The sequence below is a fragment of the Galleria mellonella genome, unplaced genomic scaffold, assembly GCF_026898425.1.
Source record: "Galleria mellonella isolate WM207_F2 unplaced genomic scaffold, CSIRO_AGI_GalMel_v1 utg32, whole genome shotgun sequence".
In the NCBI taxonomy this organism is placed as follows: Eukaryota; Metazoa; Arthropoda; class Insecta; order Lepidoptera; family Pyralidae; genus Galleria; species Galleria mellonella.
In genome coordinates this window covers 3,788,272-3,814,849 of record NW_026442075.1, presented here as the reverse complement: position 1 = coordinate 3,814,849, position 26,578 = coordinate 3,788,272, and the positions used below count along the sequence as shown (strand labels likewise).

Genomic DNA, 26,578 nt, shown 5'->3' with positions numbered 1-26,578 from the left:
GACAAGTGCGCGGTTGGCATCCCTGTGAGTATGCAGTTGTCGCAAGGGCTTTATTAAACGATACTAAGATGGCCGTTGGACCGGATTATCCCGATTCCATGCACCCTTCCCACCGCGTCAATACGCAATATACCTCTATCTATCCTATTGCCTGTTTTAATAACGAATCAAATTATATACTTGCAGCAACGACTGTCTGTGTAACTACGACATTCATTATAATAATATCTATAAATATATTTAATGATTAATTTTATATAATATTATACTTTGTACACAAACAGTTAATTATATTTATTACAAGTGATAGTGCTAGATATACTTTTTTAAAATTATATATATATTCGAATGTTACTCCTATAATACTCGCTGATAATATAGATTTCCATAGGTGAAAGAAGTTTTAAAAATCAGTTGAGTATTTTTCAAATTTACTTATTACAATCAAACCCTTCCTCTTTATAATATTAGTATAGATTATATTTATAAACTATAATATTCAAAATAAGTATTTACATTCAGAGATCAATTGGTCAAAGTGAAAAAATAATGGCAGCATGATATAGATATATATTACACTAATACATTATACTGATATATCTGATTCTATTTTGATTACTATTTAAATTTTTAATATTAACGTTTATATACATGAGATAACGAAAATAATATCCTTATAAATACAAACATACGTTATTATCGTTTTTTTTTAATTAACTGTAGTTTTGTAATATGGAAATGTAGATTTTTTTACGCCATTTTAAAGATATGATTAAAAGTATCAAACAGTATTATTTTCAGAATAGCTGAAAAGAAATCATAAATATTTAATTGGCATATAAGGACGAGCCTGATTGAACGCATTTATTAATAACATACTCGTACAACAAGCCCGTATGAGGGTCGGCGAATTATTTATAATATTATAGAGGTCGATTGAATTGAAACGCTGCGAGACGATGTATAAAATAAAACCAGAGCTCCCGCGTTTGTCGACTTTGTCCTTAAGTGATAATTATTCCTATATCTATGGTTACACTAAGAATCAAGTCGACACATTAACGCGGGACCGCGGGATAAAGAACCAGTGTCGAGCTCTTACATATGCCTATGCATTATAATGTCGAGAATTCGTTCAGAATGGGCGAGGTAATCGCGCAAATAGCCACAAAATTTAGACGGCTTAAGAAGCTCCTTCTTTTGGAAGTTACTTAATATATATACTGTTTTGTTGTTGCTTAAAATGCATCTGTTATGAACTGATGTTCACGACTGGCTTGTACATCAAAACTGCATTACAATTACATAATATGTATTAATATTAATCATGTACTAGCTATTTGTTTAAAAATTACGCTATTACAAGTAATATTTTTATTTTCAACCGACTTTAAAAAAGGAGGTTGTCAATTCGGTGGTAATTTTGTTATGTTTACTACAGCATAACTCCGTCAATAATAAGGCGATATGGATTTAATTACATATTTAATTATTTTTATCTCAAAGGATATTCATACAGATTATTCGCATAACATTTTTATATAAATTAGTTCAGTAGTTTAAGTTTTAAAATCAAAATAATTGGTTTTGCCACGATTGAAGTTTGTTTTTTGTAATCTCTTGTACTTGATCTTAAATTACTTTTGTTATTGCGCATCTATCATCTATGAATTTCTAAGAATTTATTATTAAATACCAAATACAGATTTGTTGTTTTTCGTAGAAATATATTCTAACGTGAAAACATTTTCATGGGAACTTCGATTAGAGAGATGTCGTACTATAAATCTTATAGTATAGTATCTACCTACACAAACCACTATAAACACTAAACAAATCTAATAACATCGTGTTTGTAGCTATATTTACTATGTCTCTTTAAGTACTTTCATAAATTGTTATAATAATTGAAGTTCAACTACTTGAAAGGCAGTAATAACCTCATAATGACTGATTGATTATACAAGAAGCAAGGTAGGTTTACTGGTTAAGATTTAAGATTGGCGTCGACGCATCGATTAAAAACCCACCAAACTCACGCGCATTCCATTGCGCACTTTTTGCGGATGTCACCGAAAGACAGCGGTTGCACAGCGACAAAGGTGCCCAACCGGTTTAAGTTACCATCGCCTCTCGTTTTCATAAGTGCGTCTGCAAATTCAACACTCGTCAAATACCGCAAAATGCAATGCAACTGCTTTAACACTCTCATTATTGCAACCAATGTTTACGTTTTTATTTGTTCTTTATTAGTTTTTATTTATCAGGTCTAGACTAAAAATCCTCATTTCTGAACCCTCATAGTTTCATTCTGCTCTAAATTCTACTCGTAATTGTGCTTCTTTTCTTTCCTATTTTTAATTCAATAGAAAACTTATCAATAAAAATATTATATATTAACATTTTAAGTACATGGTCTCAATCTTATTACTAATCCTACATACGACTGGGTACGATTTAATAGGTAATGTACATATATTGAAATATTAATAAATATTAATATCACTAATGGAAAGAATTAATAATTTATCGCATAATGACCTAATTATAAGCAGATAAAATTAATAAATATGCAGATATTAGAATAGTTTTATTCAACAAGTAGCTAGACATAAAAATGATGCGCATAAACAGAATGCATTGAATCATCGTCGACATTAGATGAAACCGTATACGTTACGTAACCGGTCATTAAAGTAGATCGCAATCTGACAGATAAACAATGCCATGCCATGAAATAAAGCTAGGTACAGTTTTTCTATACTTGGCGCAATTAGTAAACAATCTTGGCATGTCTTTTTAACAAATCACAGTGGATAATATAAGACAAACAGCTAAATTAAAAAGTGTTTTGTAATAGTTGATTATATTATTTCATATAATCACTTGTCCATTTTAATTTTATATGTAAAAATAGTTATATCAAAATAGTCTCTTCAAAAAAAAGTTTAAAATCATATTATTAATTTTATTAATTACAAGATTATCATTATTGTATATATTATATATATTGAAATATATATATATATATATATATATATATATATATATATATATATATATATATATATATATATATATATATAACTTAAAATGATGGCATTATCTATCAGTCACCATTACGCTAAACAGAAAGAGTAATTGGCGATGGATTGGTCTAACAAATTCAGTAGTAATATTTGTATGGAATAATTAAAAAAATATAATAAATGTTCAATCATTCAATATTTAATGAGTAGTAATATTACATGTTTCAAATATAGAGGTAATGATTTATAAACTACGTAAATAACTATTATTGTTGTTTAAATTTATAACTTGCACTACTACTGCCCACTTTGTTTCGTTTGTCACTGTGTTAGAATGAATGAAAAAGATCTCTTTTAAAGATAAGTTTACCTTTGTTTACATTGTTTCTAATTGTTATTATTACTGTATGTTTTAGAACAATAAAGAATATTTAAATTAAATAAAAATACGTGTTAAGATTACTCAGAGCTTTATGTATTATATAAAAAAAAGTTTAGGTAAACAAGTTAGAAAGAATGACTTATTAAATTAAATATGGCAAACTGGATACATTTTTACAAGTTGATTACCTACTCATAGCTCCATGTATAAAAAAAGTTTAGGTAAACAAGTTAGAGAGAATGACTTATTAAATTAAATATGGCAAACTGGATACAATTTTACAAGTCGATCACTTATTCATAGCTCTATCTATAAAAAAAAAAAAAGTTTAGGTAAACAAGTTAGAGAACATAGCGTATTAAATTAAATATGGCAAACTGGATACAATTTTGCAAGTTATCAGTAGCCATGTTCCCAACGTACCAGGAAAGACAGGATTCGCTAGTTAGATACCGTAATCTCGTTAAACGTTTAGATAGATAAGATAACATCAGGAGGCTTTAACGGCATGAGACATCAATCAGGACGCCGTCTACCACACTATTAGCTTCCTTGATTCGTAAATACTACTTACTGGCGTTTGACTTGTATGTACACCAATATCGATTATCATTTTTTATCTCTTATGTTTACCAATGATTTTAGTCGTACGTTAGAATATAATGCGTGAAGATAATTTTAAAGTATCAATTATGTGTTATAATTTATTTATTTTCGAACATACTATAAAACACAGATATACAATAAATAACTTATGATAATGATTGTTTTGATTAATCAAAATATACATCAAACTGTGACCACTAAAACAGAAATTGTTGAGAGTCCGAAACACGCATCGTTTAAATGATATCTCAATTTGAAACATGTCCTTGAAACGATCAACGACTTTGAATTTATTTGTCGTAACCAAGACGTTTTATATGTATATAGGTAGGCATTATTATAGCCATCTACAAGTTTAACATTTTTAATGTTATTCATATGTCCGATATTGCTAATAATCGTTAATCAAATAGGTGTGTTAGCTAGATATTTTATGTAAATTTATTAAAGGAATACACAAGTGATTTTTACAAAGTGACGAACGTCGGAATTTGGTAGAGATGGGTTTATCCTAAAAGAACAGAATTTTGTACATAAGGTAGAAAAACTGTCTAAAACATATAATCAGATAAATTTAAACTAATATCGAGTTGACTTAACTGTGAATGCAATCGAACAAAAAAAAAGATTTTTATAAAACCACTTGTAAAATGTTTTTAGCAAATTTACACCAAACAATGATGGAAGCAGGGAAAGAGGACAACATAAAATAATAAAGATATAGAAAAATAAGAGAAACAAATTGAAATTAACGGAATAATCATGCCATTTACGCGTGATGAGTTCAAAAAATTGTAACATTTTTTTATATAAATAAAAAAAATTGTTACAAAACAAAATTTAGATCACTTCTCGGCCTTTTGACTAAGATCAAAGTGTAAACAAAAATTAGAGGAGTGAGAAAAAACACAGACTTTCTTACTTGATCTAAAGTTTGACAATTGCAATAGTTTGGATACAATAATACAGATTTTCATTCTTCACATTTCTGTCCAAACTATTAGAAAGACTTCAATATTTATGTAGATACTTACGAATGCAGTCTACATCTAACAAACACGCGAAGTAGTCACGCTTACACAATCACAATTTCACGGTCAAACAAAGTTTGATTCGTCTATTACATGGTAGTTTATTGCTGGTTAAAAACAAATAGGTTTAACACTTTGTAAATTTTAATTTTTTAATACATTGTAAACCGAATTAATATCAGATTATCAGATGTCAGACTTTAGATAGGTACCTAACAATAAACTAGATCAAAATTTATATTCACGAATAGGTATATGTTTGTCAGACTCAAACAATGTTAAAACAATTTATCACCCTTAAAGTTAAGTAGGTCTCGCGCATGAATAATGTAAGCATGTGAATTATAAGTCGTTAATAGACCGCTGTGAGTCATATACAATGTTTATTATCGATATACCACTGGACCATATAGGTCCTGTAGGTGTCGCACCTGGCAGTCGTGCTGGTCGTGATAGGAGCTGACCAATTGGCTGACGTACTCCCAGACTTCACCGGGCGCCGTCCAAGCCGCCGCCGCGTTCGCAGCGTGCCGCATCATGCCAACATCACCCGCAACAATTATATCTTCCACGGCACCAGTCTCAAGTTTTGATTCGCATGCGTCTCCTCGAAGCGCACTAGTTACGCGGGCGGTTAGTTCTCGGCGCTAACGTCCACTAACGTTGACGAGCTATTTATATTGTTTTATCCTCAATCACACCCAAGTAGGTCGCGATCTACATCACACACCACACTAAAACTGATTCCAGTGAACGAACTAAAACACCACAAACAAAATTTTGTTAATTTCTTGGAATCCAGATATTAATAATTCATTATACCGTATATTGGTATGTGATTTCTAGTTTCCCTAGTAGTTATTGCTGTCTCTGTTATTGCCAATTTTGGTACTCAGCGCTCTGTGGTAGTATGCGCAATAAAGAATATAAAAAGAAAATGTGTTACATAGCAATGATAGGTTGTATATGGAAAAAAGTAAATAACCAAATGACAACATTACATCTTCATTATAAATAATAATAATATAGAATGTTTCATAAATTAAAATTGAATACAATATAGATGGTAAATAGCTCCACTAAAAAGAAAGAAAATGTCGATTATTCTCCGGCTTGGATGGAATTCGTTAACACATGTTCCCGAAAATTAAAAAAACATATACCTTCCCTACTGAATACTTATAGTAAATTAGTAACCTCTGTTACTTGTTATTATCACTTCAACCTATCCATCATCTACAGCTGGTCACAAAGTAGGGCTTGGGCCACCTGTTGACGCTACTTCTTTCATAATATTTTCGTGATTTATCATTTCTAAGTTTTGAGTTTGCTTTAGTCTACAGTTAGTCTGTTTTTATATGTACATTAAAAGAACATTAAAGTATTCCTAAAAGTGAAAAAGATAATAATAGGTATCTAGACAAAAAATGAAAAAAAAGTTTTATATTATACTAAATCGATCAAGTGATTTATTACCCTGAATGGAACAAATTAAACTACGATCTGATGTAATCACCACAAGTGCAGAAAAATGAACAATTTGCAGTGATGCTCACAATCACAGAAACGTATCCATCCGCGACGCACGACCGCGAGTGATAACACGCGACCTTGGGCCGTACTAAACATTTGATAAGGGAAATTCGGCGGGAGCCCGGCCCGTCGTTGCGAGGTTCTCATCATCCGCTTATCGCTCACCGTGTTTGTTTTGCATGAAATTAGTGTCGTGGTCCACATTATAATGCGGTGACATGATCACGAATTAATGAACTGTTAGCAACTGATAAGAGATATTTAAGATTTACCTAAATATTATTAACGTTACACTATTCGAGTATCTACCTATATCTATGGCTTTTGTATTTTCGAACTCTTCATTACTTTTGATAATTACTAACTAATTAATATCCTGATTCCAAGGGAGACCTAATTTATAAATTGGAATTAACATTTCACATTATAATTTTAAAAACACAGTACAAGTTTAATTGACATTTCACGATAGCACACATATTCACAATAGCCGATCAATATCCGAGGATCTCGTATATACCAAAATGGGGTACTGCACTATTTACGTGAACGCGGGACCGCTTATGCGAAGAGCGGAACGCGCGCGCGCTTCACCGCGAGCCAGCTAATGACCGACGAGGCGCGTATTCGCGATCCCCACTCTACCACCGTACGCGCTATCAAACCAGTTTACATGAAAATTTTTAATTCCTCAGCTCGGGTGACGACCGGTCGCGCTTTCCACACGCGGCGCGGCCTCCCCCGAGCTCGAGGAAAAAGCGCAGCTCCCCCAGGGGCGCGCCGGAAGTGCACCGAAGCCGGCACGCGAACCAAGCGCACCCACCGCCTTAATTAAATGTTGCACGCTGCACACCTACCCCTCGCATCGCCGTCACACCACTGGCAACCTACCACCTTAGCGCCACGCAATTTACGCTACTGCTACAAATATGCGGTAAATATAGGATAAGCCGTAAACGGTATACTAAACCGATATCTGATGATATCGGGTAACAAATGTGAACCCGAGTCGAATTATGAGAAAAAATAATCTTACATAGAAAACACGGAATCACTTAATTTAGTTGAAAACCATTACCCTACATTTCTGAAACGTCAATTTTTGTTATTCCTTTAGGAGAAATTGTTCAGATACTATAAGAGTAGAATATTATTATTACATTTTGAAAAAGTGATTTTTTTTTTTGTGTAAAACAAGTATATCAGGCCACCGATTAATAGAAACAACATTTTATTTCAAACAGATATATATCAATCCGTGTCAGGCACTAGTCTACATAATGTATCCTTCATCCATCGCCGATAACAATAAACAGTTTATTCGGACATGAGTGAATGACCGCGCCACAGACACTGCTGATGTGAACATGGAATGATCTAAATACTAAGTCAGTCATAGACAACAAAAGATTGTTATGGTCTGTGAACAATATTATAACTTTTAGAAGCGTAGAATGAAATCATAAAAATAGCTTACATTACTTAATTACTCTATCATTCTAATAATGTTCAATAAAACTGAAAAGTGTAATACCTTCAAATATAAGCATAAAAAAGATAATTCATAAATAAATAAGTATTTGAAACAGGTTAAATGAAAATCTAATTCTAAAGATTTCTAAAAAACAGTAGATCTATGTAAGTCATTAGTAAAAATAGCTATCTGGGCCACGTGCTCTACGAAACGCAAACATTTTGCACCTTCTATGTAATATCTACTATAAACTAACATCAATAGATATACACTAATTGTTTAATGATCTACAAACTTTTATTACCTAAATTCAAAAATTTATATATTTATTTTGAAAACGATGTCGATGATGATAATGATATATACCTGATGTATAGTGCATAGAAAAAAAAAAATAGAAAAAAAAATTTAAAGGTTTCCCCTGTGGCAAATATTTCACTTTTACAAAGAAATTTCCATATTAGAAAAATATCAAGCCTTCTAGACAACGTAGTAATAGCTCCACTTATGGTAAAAGAGCCTTGCCTATGAGAAGGATGTATACTTAAAAGTAATACTTAGAAGAAAATTATGTAAAAATGTTTTAAATAATAAAAATGTTTTAAATAATAAAAAATAAATAATACTGCTGATTTGGGACTTATACCTCTACTTTTAGAAGTTTAGTTAGTAGTAAATAGTATCAATATCTTCATAACAATACGATGTTAATTATATTACAAATGCGCATTCAGATCTGCTTTCTCCGTTTCGCATAAATGACTAACAAAAGCAGTTGAGACGCAAAAGACAATCAATCATTCTAAATACCGAATAACAGAACAGTTATGACGCCCACAAACGATACCTATCTACTTTCATGTACGATCTCTCTCTAAATAAACAAAACGTGATTTCTTCTGGGTATTATACTAGCAAAATAACTTGAAACTATATAGTAACGATGCGATACATAAATGTTTATCGTCTGATAGGCCATCTGTATTCAATCAAGTATGAATATTTGTAAGATACATGTTCAAAATAATTGAACATATTAGAACCTAACAAATGAATATCGTATCTCTTGTGAAAACAAGTTGACAATATTACTATAAAACGTATGAAACATAAGTTAACTGACGCACAGACCAAGTACCTTCAAATCCAATAAACGAGTTAATCTTCAATTTATAATTCAACGCGGCTATTTAAGTACATGATACATCTGCGCATTGATACACCATATTTAATAAATTATAGAGAATTATTACTAAACAGAATGGTTACTGCTTATACATACGAAGGGTGTGTGGTAAACAAAATAAAGCGGCCTATTGAAAAGAACTGGATTATATTAGGTCGACAAAGATACAGGGGAAGGTGTTTTACATTATAATGGACAATACATTCCCTAAGTTGTTTGTTGTGCTGTTTATAGGGCTCACACTGTACATCGTTCGCGTTAAAGTGTTGGCTGAAAACATGAAAATAGGGATCAAATCACTAACAGAAGCATACGAACACATTTGGCCAATAAAATTGACTTTGCACAAATACCAAAGTCTACATGGTAATTGCTAAACCTTAGGTCCGGGGGAGAAGGGATTGTTAGTAATGCATATCAGTTCCATTGCTAATAATGTACCCTAACAGGACGACCTTCCCGTGGTCTCCCCTGGAAACCATCGTGCTGAATTCCAAGTGTATGCATAACGATGGGCTAACTGACCTGCCTTTTCATCCTCACCTGTCATCTATCACTGGTGCCCCGCCAGCGTATACCGTTAGCGCAAGCGGGGTTACCATTCCATTATCATCTATTAAAAAAAAAAAAACCTTAGGCCCAGACCAGATTCATCCATTTGTATCATCTTTCAATTATAATTAGATTTTTTTAATATAACTATTTTCATTGTATGACATTAAAATGGTAAGGTACATTGGTATTTAACTAATACTTCTCTATGTTGGACACATATTACATCCTACTATTTCATAAGGATGCAAGCCTGTGTATGTGGCTGTAAAAATTTTAATAAAAAAAATATATTGTGCTGAATACTTCTATCTATTCACCAAGCTAATATAAATAAACATGTCAATAACACACGATTATATTTTCATGAAGATTTCATACAAAAAAAAAATATAGTAACATCTATAAAGTTATAGAATACACTTATCTCCAATAATTATTTTTCCTATATAATCTGATCAGACAAGACTTTTTGAAGCAGTCCTTTATTTTTTGCAATGCAAGGATCACAAATTCTTACGGCACTGAATATTTTGCTTAATCTTATTTTAAATTTTGCATTTAAACGACAAATATAAACACAATTCAGTCAAGTTATTAAAATATAGTAAAATTTAATGAGTACTTCATAAAATATAAACTATTTAATGTATCTTATATAATTTTAAAATGTATTTTTAGGAACGTGAAGGAATCAAACATTTTGAACATATTGTGAATGTACCTATATATTCACATGACACATCTGCTCGTATTGTTCCCATATGTGAGTACATGCAGTGAGACATCGGAGTATTTCGTGGGTAAATTAAGTCGGGAAAGAATAATATGTTTCCGAAGTAGAATCGCAAAGTTTAATGAAAAGTAACTGCCAGACAACAAATGGAATGTATCATCGTATTTCTCAATATTGTATATGAGTAGATAGAAATATAAATCGAATGTCGATCACCACTATATATAGACAAAGCCAACCACTAATCATATACGTTATCTATAAACAATAAATTTAATTTGAGGCTTTTAGTTATTATAATTTCTTCCAAATTAGCCTACATTCACTAAGGTTTATGGAAATTTATATGAGATAAACAGGGATTATTTTCTTTTCAGAGATTATTTAAAATTTGCCAAGGGCAACATGCTAGGCCAGGCGTAGTTGCCAGCAACGTACTGGCTTCACCCTTTATAGATATTGTATTTCGAACAAAATATCTTCTGATGACATGCTTGACAGAATGTGGAGATAGTTTACTTAAACAATGATGAATACCAAACTAATAAATTCAGTTTTGAATTCACTGAACAGATATTAATTATTCAATAGATGAATGTGATTTAAGAAAAATGCGTAGGTATAGTTTTTTTATAACAACTTAGATGATAACCATCACCTATAGAAATAATGGAATTGGACTAAGGTACATGATGAAGCAATTGAGGAATTAAAAATAATTTTATTTACGGAACCGTTTTACAATTTTATCATCCTAACAAACATTGTAAAGTATCTGTTGAAGCCTCAAAAGATGCATTAGGTGCGATTCTATTGCAAGACAATTTACCTGTAGCATGTTTCAAAAGCAATGAGTGATAATTTAGTAGTCAAATATATACTAGGAAAAAAATTACAATTAGCTGATTCCTTATCTAGAGATGTTACTAATATTAAAAATGATAACTTTAAAGAAGATTTGTATGAGTGTCAAGTTAGTATGATAAAATCTAATTTAAATATAACTGATTACAAATATAAGATATTCAACATTGAATCTAATAAAAATGCAGATTTACAAACATTGATAAATTACATAAATAATGGTTGACCTAATAAGATAAAAATAGAAAATAAATCAGGTACATTAAAACCCTATTATGATTACAAAGAACAATTATTTGTATATGATAGTCTAGTATTTAAAAATGACTGTTTGATAGTTCCTAAGTCATTGAGGTTAGATAGATTAAATAAAATTCATTACAGTCACTTAGTTATTGAAAAATGCAAATAAAGGGCTACAAAATGTTTATTTTAGCCTAATTTGTCTAAAGACATTGAAGAGAATGTTGGTGAATATGAGGCATGTGAAAGGATTAGGAAAAATAATTCAAAAGAACCTATGACAATTAAGGAAATGCCTACTAAACCATGGACTCATTTGTTATTTTTTTATGATAGTAAACCCTATATAGATTAATACAGTATTTTTTTTAAGTGAGTGAATTAAATAATTATATCAACATATCTTAACATTGAATTCTTTAAAAATATTTTTAGTCACTATGGAATACCAGAAATACTGTATACTGATAATGGTACTAACTATACCAATCAGCAGTTCAAAAAGTTTGTAAATGATTAGAATTTCATTCACAAAACAAGTAGTCCTTATCATCATCAATCTAATGAATTTTTTTTGATGGGATAAAATGGTATAATGATAGATGAGAATGAAAACAGGCTAGTTAGCCCATCATGATGAATTCGTCAGGAATTAAAAATGATAGTTTCCAGAGAGAACCGCGAGGAGGTTGACCTGGTTTTGTATAAGTAATTAACAATATATATATATATATATATATATATATATATATATATATATATATATATATATATATATATATATATATGCTAGTAGAACATAGATATACACCTATATAAAAAAAAATTAATTATAAAACTCATTCAGAATTACTTATGGGTTGAAAACTTCAAAGATTGTTACCTAATGTAATGTTTATGAATATAGAAGGTAAATATATACAATCAAAAATGTATAAAAATGCTCAGAAACAAAAGAAATACTATGATAAAAATACTAAAAAATTAAAATATCTTGAGAAAAACCAAAAGGTATCAGTTTCAAATAATATAAGTAAAAAACCATTACATTATGCACAAGTATTGAATAATTCAGGTTGTCCAAATTCAAACACAGTTTTGACTGAAACAGGTTAGGAATTAGATAGGAATAGAAAACATTTAAAAGAGAGTAAGAATAAGATTAAAATAAAAAAGGAAGTAACCTTTGATGATAATATTGTAAACATTGATGAATCAACAAGATATAATGATAGAAATAGTTATGTAAATTTGGAAGAAAGAACTATCAATGTGGATGAATGAGTTGTTGTAGAAAGAAAATAAATATGAAACTAGAGTAGGGTGAAAATAAGAAAACCTATAATAAATTTTAATATTTAATAACATTCATAATATCTGTCTAATTATGAATGTTATTAAAAATTAAAGAAATTAAACAGTTTAAGTAATATTTAAACTATTATGTCTTACTTATATTATGTAAAACTTATATTTGGAGCATAGCATTATATAGGTGTGAAACATGGACAATAACACAGAAGGAAAGAAAGATGCTTGAGGCATTCGAAATGTGGACATGGAGGATAATGGAAAAGATAAGCTGGACAGAAAAACTAATATATGAGGAAGTCCTGAAAAGAGTGAACGAGAAAAGAACATTAATTAAAATAATAGAGAACAGAAGGAAAAATAAAAGGGCAAAAGAGGAAGAGGAAGACTGAGGAATAACTAAATGGGACAGATAAAAGAAACACTAGGTGTCATGTTGTATAGGGAGGTCAAGGATATGGCCTGTGATAGAGCTGGCTGGAAGATGCATGAATTAGTTGCACCAACAAGAGGAAACTCTTAAATGAAGAGAGAGAGTCTATAAAAGTATGTATAATGTTATAGCTATAATCTTAATTTAAGCAATTATATTCTGTATTAATTTTTAAAGAAAAAGGGAGATATATGCTAGATTACAAATCATAGATTAATGTGTTAGTGGATGATATTTTTCAGAGAACTAAAGAATACCATCCACTATCACTTATAATCTATTACAATTATAAGTGTTAGTAGATATATATCTATACATATAAAAACGCATGGGGGGTATCATGGGCGAAACAGTATACTCTGTTACGTCCATGGTACTGCTCATGTCTATAGGCAACGGTTACCACTTTCCATAAGGTGGGCCATCAGCTTGTTTGCCATTCTAAGTTGTATAAAAAAAAAAAAAAAAAAAAATAATGCCACTTTTTATTGTAATTTTATAACTCAAGAATGGGCTCACCTATCCAAACCAAATGTTTAGACTTTGTTCAGACTATTTAGTAGGTGGTTTATGTGAAGTTTGCACAAAGTCGGTAGAGCAGTTCTTCATTTATCACATTTTTTGTAACAAATGAATTCAATAATTGGAGGATCATTTTGTTAATGGAAATTTTTATATCAAATTCAAACTTTTTTTTAAGATGGGGATTGTGCTGTCAAATTGTAACTTTTTTCAGTGTTGACAGTACAAGAATGTTGTTATGTCATTCATGCGTTCATTTAATTTTTTTATTATTTCATTTTATATGTAGCGAAGCACGTACCAGGCTAGTATATATATAATCCAAACAATACAGCATCTATGTACCCAAAAAAATGTGTCTGAAGGGTATGGAAGCAGAGTCCTGTTTAAAAGAACAATTTGATATTATATATATTGACTGAAGAATAAATTATGGTGATAGTTATCTGTCAAACATGTTAGATTTCATGGTTGGTTGTCTGGTTACCATTTAATACTTTATATTTGTATATTAATTAAATGCCTTATAACTAAAGCGATGGTTTTCAGATTACCACTAAAAAATAAGTCATAATTGCATGCTAGAAACCTTTAAAAATAGTAGAAGTCAAAACAGGTTCATTTTATGTATATATATATAAAAAAAATAAAATCGTGGAATAGCATAATATTAAAAACAAAAATTCTGGGATGGAGTAAAGGGGCTTAAAAAAGGCTCAAATGTATTCTCAGCAATGTCAATATATAAAACTTCACTTGGCTTCTGAGGTGAGCATCCAATTATTTTGGCTTTTTTTTTTAATAAGTGAAAATGTGATGAATCTCAATATTGCTAAACTATATAGTTATAGGTGACTACAGTTTGGCAGTATTAAGTTCCATGACAGATTTAGACAGCATTAAATAAATAATTAATGAAATTTGTAATATAAATTTTAAAACAAACTACGGAGTCCAAAATGTGTAAGAAATATCATTTAAAATTTACTTGTTGTTAATCCACTAAAAGTTAATATTAAAATTTCTCAGGATTTTACAATCATATCCTAAAGTGTCAAATTAATAAGAAATTTATCAACAAATTAACATTTACAACAAGCTGTAACTATTTCATTTCCAAATTTTTATAGATCATTAAATCAATTAAAGAATAAACCATATTCAAGTCTAATTTCAAAATCCTAATATAAGAAATAATTTTTGAATGTCTGATCATTAAAAAGCCTTCTAACTTTTTGTTTAGACTTCTAAACTCATACAAAACTTAATTGATAATCCTTGAGAGCAAAATAGAAATTATATACATATAAGATTAATTGAAATAGTACTTACCTTAGTCCGTGGACGCCCACGTCCTTTTTTCACTGATGTATCAATTTCATCACTTTTTGTCTTTTTCACAATACTGACAGTTTTAGCACATTGTTTGTCTTTATTAACTTTTGATATAGTATCTTTATCACCTTGTTTATCATCTTCACTATCACTTTTAATATTACTTTTTGTATTTTTTCCTAAAGGCTTCTGTGGTGAAGCTTTGGGGTGAAGAGTCTTGGAAACGGCCTTTAAAGGCAAGTCGTCATCACTTGATGAATTTGAAGAACATTTACATGACTCAGAACTAGAAGTGGTATCAGACAGTTGAGATTTGCCTTTCTTTCTAACTGCAGGCCTGTCTTTATTTGATTTTATAGTTTTTACTGCAGCTTCTACCAGTTTCTTTTTGCCAGCAGGTTTAGTGCCTCCTTTCTTAGGTGTGGCTTTTCTGGGAATAGCAGCTATTTTCAGCTTCAAACCAGTATCACAAGAAGTAACTGAGAAATGTGGTTTCCGCACAGAGCTCTGCTTGTTGCTAGAGCACTCCCAGTTGCTCCCAGATGAATCACTGGTGCTGCTATTCTATAACATAATTGAATGAAAAAATTATAGATTAAAGTATACAATTAACTAGCTATTCATATATAAAGTATCCTATATTTTAAGATAGGATAGAACATATGTAGGTTACTTAAACACATCTTCGAAATTTCATCAAAATTTTTTGAGCCTGAATTTAAGCATGCATACAAACATACAATATCTTTACAACTTTCACATTTATTATATTAGAAGTAGTATTTAATTATTATTATTGTATACATCCCACTACCCATGTTTCATGGCAAAATACAACATAATAATTATTCAAGAATTTGAATTCTAATATAGGTATCAATAACTTGTAATAATAATAATTATTATTATACTGGAAAACACTCTAAAATAAAGATGGTTAAATAACCCCTAGTAGAAACAGCCAAAGTTCAGATTCCATGAAAAGGGTATAGGTAATATAAATTATTATTATCTTTATTGATTTAATATTATTAATTCTTACACATACTTATGTTTAGCAATCACTGCAATTTTATTTGAGTTAAATAGTACCTACCCGCCAACATAATTTAATACAATAGTAGAAATTTGAACTAAAACTAAATTCTTTTTAAACCCCAGTAAACAGCAACAATAGTAACATTAAGTATTGGAATCTGTTCCATGTTTGTGTAATTATTACTACAAGATAATTATTAACAATTATAACTACAATTGTTTATTTAATTTTACTAATTACTTTATAATGTAACCATTAGTCCTAACATTATACCACAAAATATTATTCAGAGTAACACCTGAATGTACTACTTTTGAGCTTGTCACTATATGTTATAGGAAGTTAGAATGCACTTTAAATAATTGAATAATAATGGTCCTTTAAATACACAAGCAAAGATAGTATCTACACTTATATGAATAGTTATGAATAATTAATAATAATACTTCCATGATTTTATTTTACACAATTAAAATTAAAATAATACTGACCTCAGAATCACTGTTTGAATCTGTACCACTTGAATCATGGGTTTTTGGCAACTCTGTGCCCATTGCTGAAATAAACAAAAAAATACTCATAACAACAAATAAATTACATAAATGAACCTTGTAAAATTAATCTTGAACTTGATACAGCCTTGAACTAGTCATGCAAAAAACTACTACTTACGATTGCATTTATGTAAAACTATTAGATAGTGATTTGAAATGCATAATCTTGTATTCTAAACTTGTTGTCAAATTAGTCTTATACTGAAATTGACATAATTATATTCGCCTAGCCAAATTTAGCTTTAATGACGCTTTAAATTGGTATGAATAATGTGTTTAAAGTACTCACTTCAAGGTTGGTCAAGATGTTCCCAAATGTAAAAGTATAAATTTCTTCATTTCAATTATGGATTCTCTACGATCATAGCAGCAGACTGAAAAGCAATAATATAACAAATAATTTTTTTTTTATATAAAAAGCAATTCGAGAATATCTAATTACGGTAGGGAGTAATTTGTTAAATGACAGATCTGACGACACTCGCAGGACCAGTTTTCTATCAAGAAGAACAATAACTTTAAGACGATAATTTTACTTCGCAATAACAAAATTGATTATTGTCAGTAAATGATCATACAATAAAATATCAAATTTAACGTTTTTGGCCGTGATTACTACTAGGCATAACGGTTTTTTAGGCTATTGGCGCCAAATAAGTGCATACGTTTACATTTTTTTCTTATATTTTGGGACGTAAAGCGAACGATCTAATAAAAAATTACTGTCTATATTTTAATAAAATTATATCTTACTAACCAGATCAAAACACAGAAATCTATTATAAAGTTAGGTCGTAAATTTACTTTACACTACTGAATAACACTTGGCCTCCATGTTTACAAATCATTCGTATAAAAATTCTCGTAATGTATACATATACATACCTGGGGTGAAAGTCAGGGGATTTAGATGCCTTCTCCTTTCCACATACGATAAAATTGTAGTATGTGAATGGGATATACTACATTTATTATTTTCACATATACATTTATGTATGGATTGTGGCGCAAAATGGCGTCGTCACATAAACCGCTTATAAATTGATTATCATATTAAGTGTTTCACCTAAAGGCTAAAATATAATTAAAAAATAGTTTTCGGACCTAAATAAATTTTAAAAGGATTCAATATTTCTGAAAAACAAACTAATTCTAAAGAAACATTTAAAAGCATTAGATTAGGTATATTTACAGGATCGCCATCTAAAATTACGTAATATAAACAATTTATAAATTTTACAGATTAATAAACAGTTGGTGTGCCGTAAGATGGCGGGGTGATGGTTCATTAAATAATGTCTACATCGAAACTTGCTGAAGTGTGACAACAAATGACTGTCAAATTTGAAAACAAACAAGTTATATATATTTCTTATTGATTACATATTTAACAGATGCTACCGCTTAATTTAAATTACACTTAAATACCCAAAAATGTAATTTCTTTTGTTTATAACTCCCGCCTTTTTAGAGCTGTGCTGCAGGTGTTATCTTTAATCTATGTTCTCCCGTCTCCCGTGTTCATCTAAGAACAAGGAATTACATAGAAGGAATAATAAAATAAAAATTGTAAATCATATGGCTGCCTTCTTTTTTCTTATACAAATATAATTAGTAAAAAAAGGATGAAAGATACACCATCAGTTGCTATCTTTATAAATTCGTAGCGGGCTAGTTTATATACATAAATATGAATTTACATCATGAGCCGGTTCAGAAAGTGGCGCATAGAAGTCGATCCCGACAAAAGTGCCGCCGTGTTCTTTACGGTAAATCGGAATTTGTCCCCTCCTTCTCAGATTAAAATGTTCAATACACCCATTCCCTGGGTCAAGAGGGCTAACTACCTCAATGTCACGCTCGATTCGAAAAAGACGTTTGCACCCCATCTCAGGATGGACTATCCTGGGCGAAAGCCAGTTTTATACTGGGTCGCCTCCATCCGTTTATGAACAAACGCAGTAAGTTATCGCTCAACGCGAAGCTGGCGCTCTACAAGGTTGATAATGTACGTTAGCGTCGTCTTCGCCCATTCCGCTCCGTCCCTTTTGCAGTGCCTCCAGATGTTGCAAAGTAAATGTCTACGGCGTAGTACGGACGCCCCGTGATACGTACGCAACGCGGACATTTAACGCGACCTCAAAATCCCCACGATCAAGCAATACATGAAGAAAGCTTCTCGACGCTACTTCGCTGCAGCAGAATCCCACCCGAACCTGCTAGTAGTAAAAGCGGGATCGTACACCCCTAGAGAGAACGTAATATTCAGATGTTGTCGCTCGTGGCATGCACTCTTAGACCCCGACGATTCCATAATAAAGGCAAACGCGTCTCTCGTCTCTACTGCGGAACTCCCGTCTGCAAACGATACACCTACATACCGCACACACCGTCCTCGCCGGTGAGGACGAAGACTCCTCACACTCGGTTCGCGTACGCGGAACATTCGCTATACGCCTGAAAGTACGCTGCCCACGACATTTCCTCATTCCCCCGATCGATCCACCGGTCCTCGGTCCAGCCGTCCCTCAACGGGAGTCGAAGTGTGGCGGCTAAAGCCGAGGTTCGAGCCACTTAGGCACCCTTGGGCGCACGCTGCAGTTCATAAATAAAGAGCTGACCCCTTTGTCGCTCCCCTCTTGCGAACTTGGTGTGCCAACTGCACTCGCCCCTGCTCACACGCGTTTGGTGAAGTTGTAAAGGCCATCAGCGACCAACAGCATTACACGGTTAGAAAAAAATGCATCATGAGTATCATCTCAGTCATTATCTGTCCACTGTTGAACATAGGCCTCCCACATAGACTGCCATAAGAAACGATCCCAAGCCACCTGTATCCATTGATTCTCTGCAATGTATTTGAGGTCGTCACTCCATCTAGTGGGGTGTCGTCCTACACTGCATTTTAACACTGCGCGATGAATTTACATACTAAATAACAAACAAAGGACATTAAGACAGAAACGGTGACGCAACTAATTAACTTAGTACATGCAATTTTTTGCATGTACGATTAATAAAGTAAAATTATTTAACCTCTTATAGCGTTCAGCATTTAAAAAACTACACCACATTTTCTAATCTATATTACCTCAATGTTTGAAAGCAAAGATTTTTAATTTGTGCGTATTGCTAGTTATGACTTATGGAACCGAAATATAGTCTTACACGGTTGCCCGTATGCAAAAGATTCAAATTACTCAACAAACAATGAAGAGGGCATCTCCGAAATGTATATATTTCCAAAAGAACCAGTCATGGTCAAAGTCGAAGGATAAGCAAATTGAAGTGGCAATGGGCTGATCACATAGCTCCAAAAACCGACAACCGATAGGGAAGAAAGGTTCTTGATTGGCAACTCCATATGGACAAATGCAGTGTAGGACGACCCCCGACTAGATGAAGTGACGACATCAATTGTATTGAAAAGAGTGGATGCAGGTGGCCGAGGACCGTTTCTTTTGGTAATCTACGTGCGAAGCCTATGTTCAGCAATAAACAAATAATGTTTGAGATGATGGTGATGGAACAAAAACCAATTTATAAAAATAGTAGCATTACTACCATAGACCAAAAAATAGTTAATTATAGATTTATTTTATCATTCCTTCTATGTAATTCTTGTTCCTAAATTCCTTTGTACCTTGTTGAAATTTTATATTATATAGTCACTAGATCTGTTATACTACTTATCGATATCATAATTATAAATAGTCATCAGAGTATTAATTTTGTTGATACAGGTGGTTGTATAAATTAATTTTCTAATTTCACTAAAACAAGGATAATGCCGACATTAACTATCTAAGTGACTTTTGAACTGTGACTTTCCCATAATTTCTATAATCTGTGATACTTTCTCTATGATACTTTGACACTTGATTTTATCTTCCAAATGAATGTTATTATGAATGTTATTATGAAATATTAATTTTTGTCTATTTCATTTTTTTTTTTACTTAGTTTCTGATATTTTTTCTTGAATTACATTTATTTTATAATAATATTCATAACTGTTTTCATTATTATAGTTATAAAAATTGTATAATGGACGAGTTAGAAGTATGGGAAGACTTAGCAAATATACCACCAGATCCACCTGTGATGCGAGAAGTTTGTACGAACTGCAAGCAAGTATTACACTTCATTATAAAAAAATCGCGTTATAATTCTAAAATTGTTATTACATTTTATGGTGATAAACATATTGTCTTTAATTATCTGATGAGCATAATAAGAAATTTTTAATATGTCTAAATATCAATCATTATCTGTTACAGAAGACCTATGATAGTTTGTTGGTGTTCTGCATTACCTCCAGAAAAATTAAACCCTCGGAGTAGAGTTATAATACTGCAACATCCTGCTGAAGAGAAGAGGTGTTTACGAACTGCACCAATGTTGCAATTGGGTTTAACACAAAACAAGTGCCTTATATATAAAGGGAAGAAATTCCCGCAACCTAGACATGAAAACTTAGAGAGTATTCTAACTCAACCAAATACAGTTTTATTATACCCAAGTAAAACAGCTATTGATATAAGAGATTTGGAGAATGACTCTGAATCTTATAATCTTATATTGATAGATGGAACATGGCCACAAGCAAAAGCTATATACACATCTAGTCCAATACTACATAATATCAAACAAGTAAAGCTTCTGACTCATATTACAAGTAGTTATATAATAAGAACACAGCCAACAGAAGGCTGTTTAAGTACGCTGGAGACAGCTGCCGAGGCACTCTCACAACTTGAGGGAGACTACACCTATAGAGAACAACTTATCAAGCCTTTACATGTATTATGTAAATATCAATTAGATAATGGTGCAGTAACACATCAGTCAAAAGAGTTTTTATTGAAAACAAAAATGTACCCTAAATTGATTGGTAAAAGATTATCTAAACTTTTAAGATCTACAAGTGATTGTGTAAATCAAACTTAAATAAATAATTTTGTAAATAAATATCTTTTCATATTATAGGTTTCATATAATGAATGACTCGATGAAATTGTTATGGTGTGTTGTGTTTCTGGTGTTCCATTTGTCTGCTTTCACGATTATCCCTTTTTATTAGTGCATCTAAAATTTGATCATTTAAAAATTATTTGATTTAGTCAGTTCCATGTTTATCTCTTTTTTTTTTTTCATAATATTGGCAAAGGGCAAGGGTTGTTTATTATGTCATTAACAAATGGGAAATGAGATGTAATATTAAAAACAAACAGTAGGGATTTTGGTATTCATGACAGTTTTAGTTTGATATAATAAAAAAAGCTAAGGAGTTATAGATTAAAGGGTTTTTTTTAAGGATAATAATAGAATGGTAGCTCTGCTCACAATAACATTACATGCTGGCGAGGCACTAGTAAAGGTAATAATGAAAAGGCAGGTCAGTTAGCCCATCATGATGAATACACTTGAAATTTAGCACGATGGTTTTCAGGAGGGACTACATGTAGGTTGACTTGACAGGGTATATTGCGAATAATGGAACTGGTAGTGTTTTTTAATGGATGATAATGAATTGGTAACCCTGCCTGTGCTATCAGTATACACTGGCAGGGTACCAGTGAGGGATGATAAGTGAGGATGAAGCAGGTCAGTTAGTCCACCATGACGTATTTAACAATAAATCAATCACGATGATTTCCAGGGAGAATCATGAGGATGTTGACAGGGTATATTGCTAGCAATGGGACTACTAATCCCCATTACTAAATCCCTTTTCCCCCTGGGACTGGTGGTCCACTTCACTAAATTATTTTACAATGAGCTAACAGGCATAATATGGATGTAAGAAAAAGAATAAGAGATTTAATGAGTGAGGAATGCTCATATAAGGAGCAGGAAAAAAATATATGATTTAAATCACTCACATCTTTCATATTCACAGATATCATTCTCTTCTATACGAAGTTTTGCTCAAAGAGCAAGTTTTGCTAAACGAGCGGGAGTTAGTGATGCGCGATTTTACTAATTGTTACCTTTATTCTGATGGAGCTTTAATACTGTGGATGGGGATTGGGATTGTTAGCAATGGAGTTTGACAGCCCCATTGCTAGCAATATGCCTTATTAGGTCGACCTCCACGTGGTTCCCCCTGGAAACCATTGTGAACAATTATTGTTGAATTCGTCACGATGGGCTAACTGACCTACTTCATCCTCACCTATCATCCTTCACTGGATCCCCGCCGGTGTATACCGATAGCGTGGGTAGGGCTACCATTCCATTATCATCCATTAAAAAGTAACAATAATTTTAGTTTCTAAATCATTCAGCAGAGGCAGCACATTCGTTTATTTGCTACTTACTTTTAGATAATATTAATGATTACAGAATTCAAAGACACCAGACTTTTAAATCTATCTCTAAATTTAAAATTTCCATTTGATATCTCTCATTGAACAGGAAAAATAGGTTTCATTGAAGCCTGAATTCTAAGGTGCTTTTCTCTAATTTATCTTTTTACTTCAATTAATTATTATTTCTTTAGCTTAATTTTATAATATCTGTCATTACTGTTTGTTGAACTATTATAAACTAAAATTATAATATCTTTGACTTAAATCTATTAGAAAATTAGTCTGTATTGGTTTTTACATTAAAGATTTCATTGTGATTTATAATTGGAATTTTAACTACAGATTAGAGACTAAGTTTAAAGACATTTTAACTTTAGAAAAAGGTTTAGGAAATGACATCTCAGAATCCACCATTGTCTATGATTGTGCCATTTTAAAAACTTAGAATATGTCAGTGTCAAGTTTGACAACTATTATTTCTTTTCGTTTCTGCAAAACAAAACGCAAACATGGCAGAGGTTTGTAAATTATTTATTTTTAATTAAATCTGTTAAAATACAGTACATCAAGTTCTTAATCAAGAAATTTGATTTGTGAATTGATTGTTGTGATATTATAATATGTAGTTACATACATATTTTTTATAAATGAGTATTTGTTTTTTCTATTTCAGGTTGATGAAACTCTCAAAAAGAAGCGTACCTTTAGGAAGTTTACCTTCCGAGGAGTTGATCTTGATCAACTTCTGGATATGCCTAAGTAAGTAGTTCAAAATATAGTATAATACATACATGTACACTAGTATTACTTTAAAATTTTCTATAACACAATATTACACGTCTGGATACTTTATATTTTCAGGTTTTTTCAATTAATAAATAAATAATAATACAGGTATGCAACCTGTATTTGTTTAACTGCTAGATAATTTCTTAAAATTAGCATTAGGTCTTGTGATCCATGTCGGTTAATAATTTAAATTTGGAAAATAACCTAAAATTAACAAAATTTTAGTGAGCAGCTTATGGAGTTGATGCATGCCCGAGCGCGGCGACGATTTGCCCGTGGTCTTAAACGTAAACCAATGGCGCTTGTTAAGAAACTACGTCGTGCAAAGAAAGAAGCACCCCCAAATGAGAAGCCAGAGATTGTCAAAACTCATCTCCGCAATATGATCATTGTCCCAGAAATGGTTGGTTCAATTGTCGGCATATATAATGGCAAAACATTCAACCAGGTTTGTATATCATAATATTTTTTTAAATGAAATTTGTGTGTAATTTACTGACCTTTTTCTCCAAGATTCATATTTATGTGCGTCATTTGTAATTAGTATTTATCCTAATTAATAATATTGGAATAAAATGTCACATGTTCTTTTGAGACCTTTGCTATATTTTATATAAATTACTTAATTCAGCTATAATCAAGTAATAAATCAAAAACATTAATAAATACTACTGGTACTGGTTGGCACTTGTGAACAGAGCAGAACAGAATAAAATTTTATTTATTATTTTAGGGAAGCTTACAGCTGTAATAATTAACAATATATAGTGTGAAAGTAACAAGATCAAATGTCTTATTTCTGGTTTGTTCAATGGTTGATTGGTAGAGAACACTGTCTAGTTTTATGTCTGTCAAATGTACATAGTATTTTTCTGTGCATTAAAAATTAAATCAGTAAGAGTAACTAAATAAATTAAAAATTAGCTTTGCTAATTCAATTGCATACAATATGGATATTTCCATATATGTTTGGTCTAAGGGCCAGTTTACAGCATCAGTGAATAAAACAAATTAATGTTATTAACTATACCAAAATTAATTTTATTATATAATTTTTTTCAGGTTGAAATTAAGCCGGAGATGATTGGTCACTATCTGGGCGAGTTTTCCGTGACATATAAGCCTGTTAAGCACGGTCGGCCTGGTATTGGTGCCACTCACAGCTCCCGGTTTATTCCACTCAAGTAAAGTGGGCTGACCACCTTTTATAGGCTAAGTGTTAAAAATGTGTACAGGATTACAATAAATCTTGTGCAACCATGAGGCATTTTCATTTTATAGTGAATTATTTAGGTTTATAAATTTTCTGAATAATTGAAACAATATATATTAATACCGGTGGTGTTACTATAGAAATAAATTCCAATAAATTTAAATTGAGATGTTACACACTCTCAAAATCTAATACTAGTATAACTTAATTCCTAACTGTTGTTTCATGAGTGCAGTATAAAATTGCCCTTGGCAAAAGATTTGATTCAAGAGTAGATCTGCTGGTTTCTATAGAAACAAGAAATTTTATGAGCATAATAATGGAATTTTCTTATCACCAAGAAAAGGTGATTAATCATAGCACAGATAATATAATACTATTCTAGTAATCGTAGTTACCTAAATAACAATAAACCATATTGGTTACATGAATACATTGTATCTCCACTCTCCATTTAGACTCCATTTAAAGGTGTCCTAAAAGGGCACTAAATGACCTTATGCAACTACTGTGAGGAGCTGGTATCTGTAATAGGTTAAGACCTGTAGATATAAATACATATTTATTTATATATATATATATATATATATATATATATATATATATATATATATATATATATATATATATATATATATATATATATATATATATCTTTATAAATATAAAATAAATAAACGCCTATATAAATATATATATACTTCATAAACTCTCAACCTCCAAATTTTTCTATCGACTCCATCAACTGTTCAACCTGTAAATCGTAAAACTCAATGATAACTCATCGCCCATTAATCCGCATCAGATGGGGGGAAAGGGATTGTTAGTAATGGAGACTGAGAATCCTATTGCTAGCAATATACCCAACCAGGTCGACCTCCTCGCGGTTCCCCCTGGAAACCATCATGCTGAATCCCAGTCGTATATACCACGATGGGCTAAATGTCCTGGCTTTTCATTCTCACCTTCATCCTTCACTGGTGCCCCGCCAGTGTATACTGTTAACGCGGGCGGGGTTGCCATTCCATTATCATTCATAAAAAAAAACCATTGACTCTACAGTGCATTTGAGATTTTTTTTTAATGCAGGTGTCTTGGAATCGTTCCTTACGGCAAGAGGCAGCACAGCAGTGGATAGTTACCAGCTGATATGATGATTCTTAACTGATCCCTATAGATAAACTTACAACACATATGGCATGATAGAATGCAAGTAATTGCATCATTTTACAGCCACGCAATTAATTTATCCCAGAAAAAAATGTTTTTAATGGATGATAATGGAATGGTAAACTCGCCTGTCCTAACGGTATACACCAGCGAGGCACTAATGAGAATGAAAGATAGGTGAGGATGAAGCAGGTCGGTAGGCCTATCATAAGTAATTCAACAATAAATCAATCGCAATAGTTTCTAAGGGGAACCGCGTGGA

The 26,578-nt window shown here is 31.6% G+C and overlaps 3 protein-coding genes across 11 annotated transcripts in view; 2 read left to right on the top strand and 1 right to left on the bottom strand.

Moving 5' to 3' along the window:
- The window catches only part of LOC113510664 (histone-lysine N-methyltransferase ash1), a 58,335-nt gene extending 40,273 nt beyond the window's left edge, over positions 1-18,062 (bottom strand). For 3 of the 9 annotated variants that reach the window (XM_026894145.3, XM_026894147.3, XM_026894148.3), the window contains exons 1-4: positions 17,588-17,686; positions 17,120-17,204; positions 16,768-16,832; positions 15,235-15,801 (exon numbers count right to left, since the gene is read on the bottom strand). In XM_026894145.3, the coding sequence (XP_026749946.2) occupies positions 15,235-15,801; positions 16,768-16,830 (630 nt within the window). In that variant the 5' untranslated portion in view covers positions 16,831-16,832; positions 17,120-17,204; positions 17,588-17,686. Of the gene's footprint in view, positions 1-5,479; positions 5,807-6,524; positions 7,384-15,234; positions 15,802-16,767; positions 16,833-17,119; positions 17,205-17,587; positions 17,687-17,715 lie in introns of those variants that run through there. The other 6 variants (XM_026894146.3, XM_052896171.1, XM_026894149.3 and 3 more) reach the window with 6 other exon arrangements.
- A 2,681-nt stretch (positions 18,063-20,743) lies between these two features.
- Positions 20,744-21,860, top strand: LOC113510704 (tRNA-uridine aminocarboxypropyltransferase 2). Its single transcript, XM_031907195.2, has 2 exons — positions 20,744-20,960; positions 21,111-21,860. The coding sequence occupies exons 1-2, from the start codon at positions 20,878-20,880 to the stop codon at positions 21,778-21,780; spliced, it is 753 nt and encodes a 250-aa protein (XP_031763055.1). The 5' UTR covers positions 20,744-20,877; the 3' UTR covers positions 21,781-21,860.
- A 1,646-nt stretch (positions 21,861-23,506) lies between these two features.
- On the top strand, positions 23,507-25,193 carry LOC113510652 (40S ribosomal protein S15). The gene is made up of 4 exons (XM_026894129.3): positions 23,507-23,662; positions 23,818-23,903; positions 24,159-24,381; positions 24,996-25,193. The coding sequence occupies exons 1-4, from the start codon at positions 23,654-23,656 to the stop codon at positions 25,119-25,121; spliced, it is 444 nt and encodes a 147-aa protein (XP_026749930.1). The 5' UTR covers positions 23,507-23,653; the 3' UTR covers positions 25,122-25,193.
- The last annotated feature ends 1,385 nt before the right edge of the window (positions 25,194-26,578 follow it).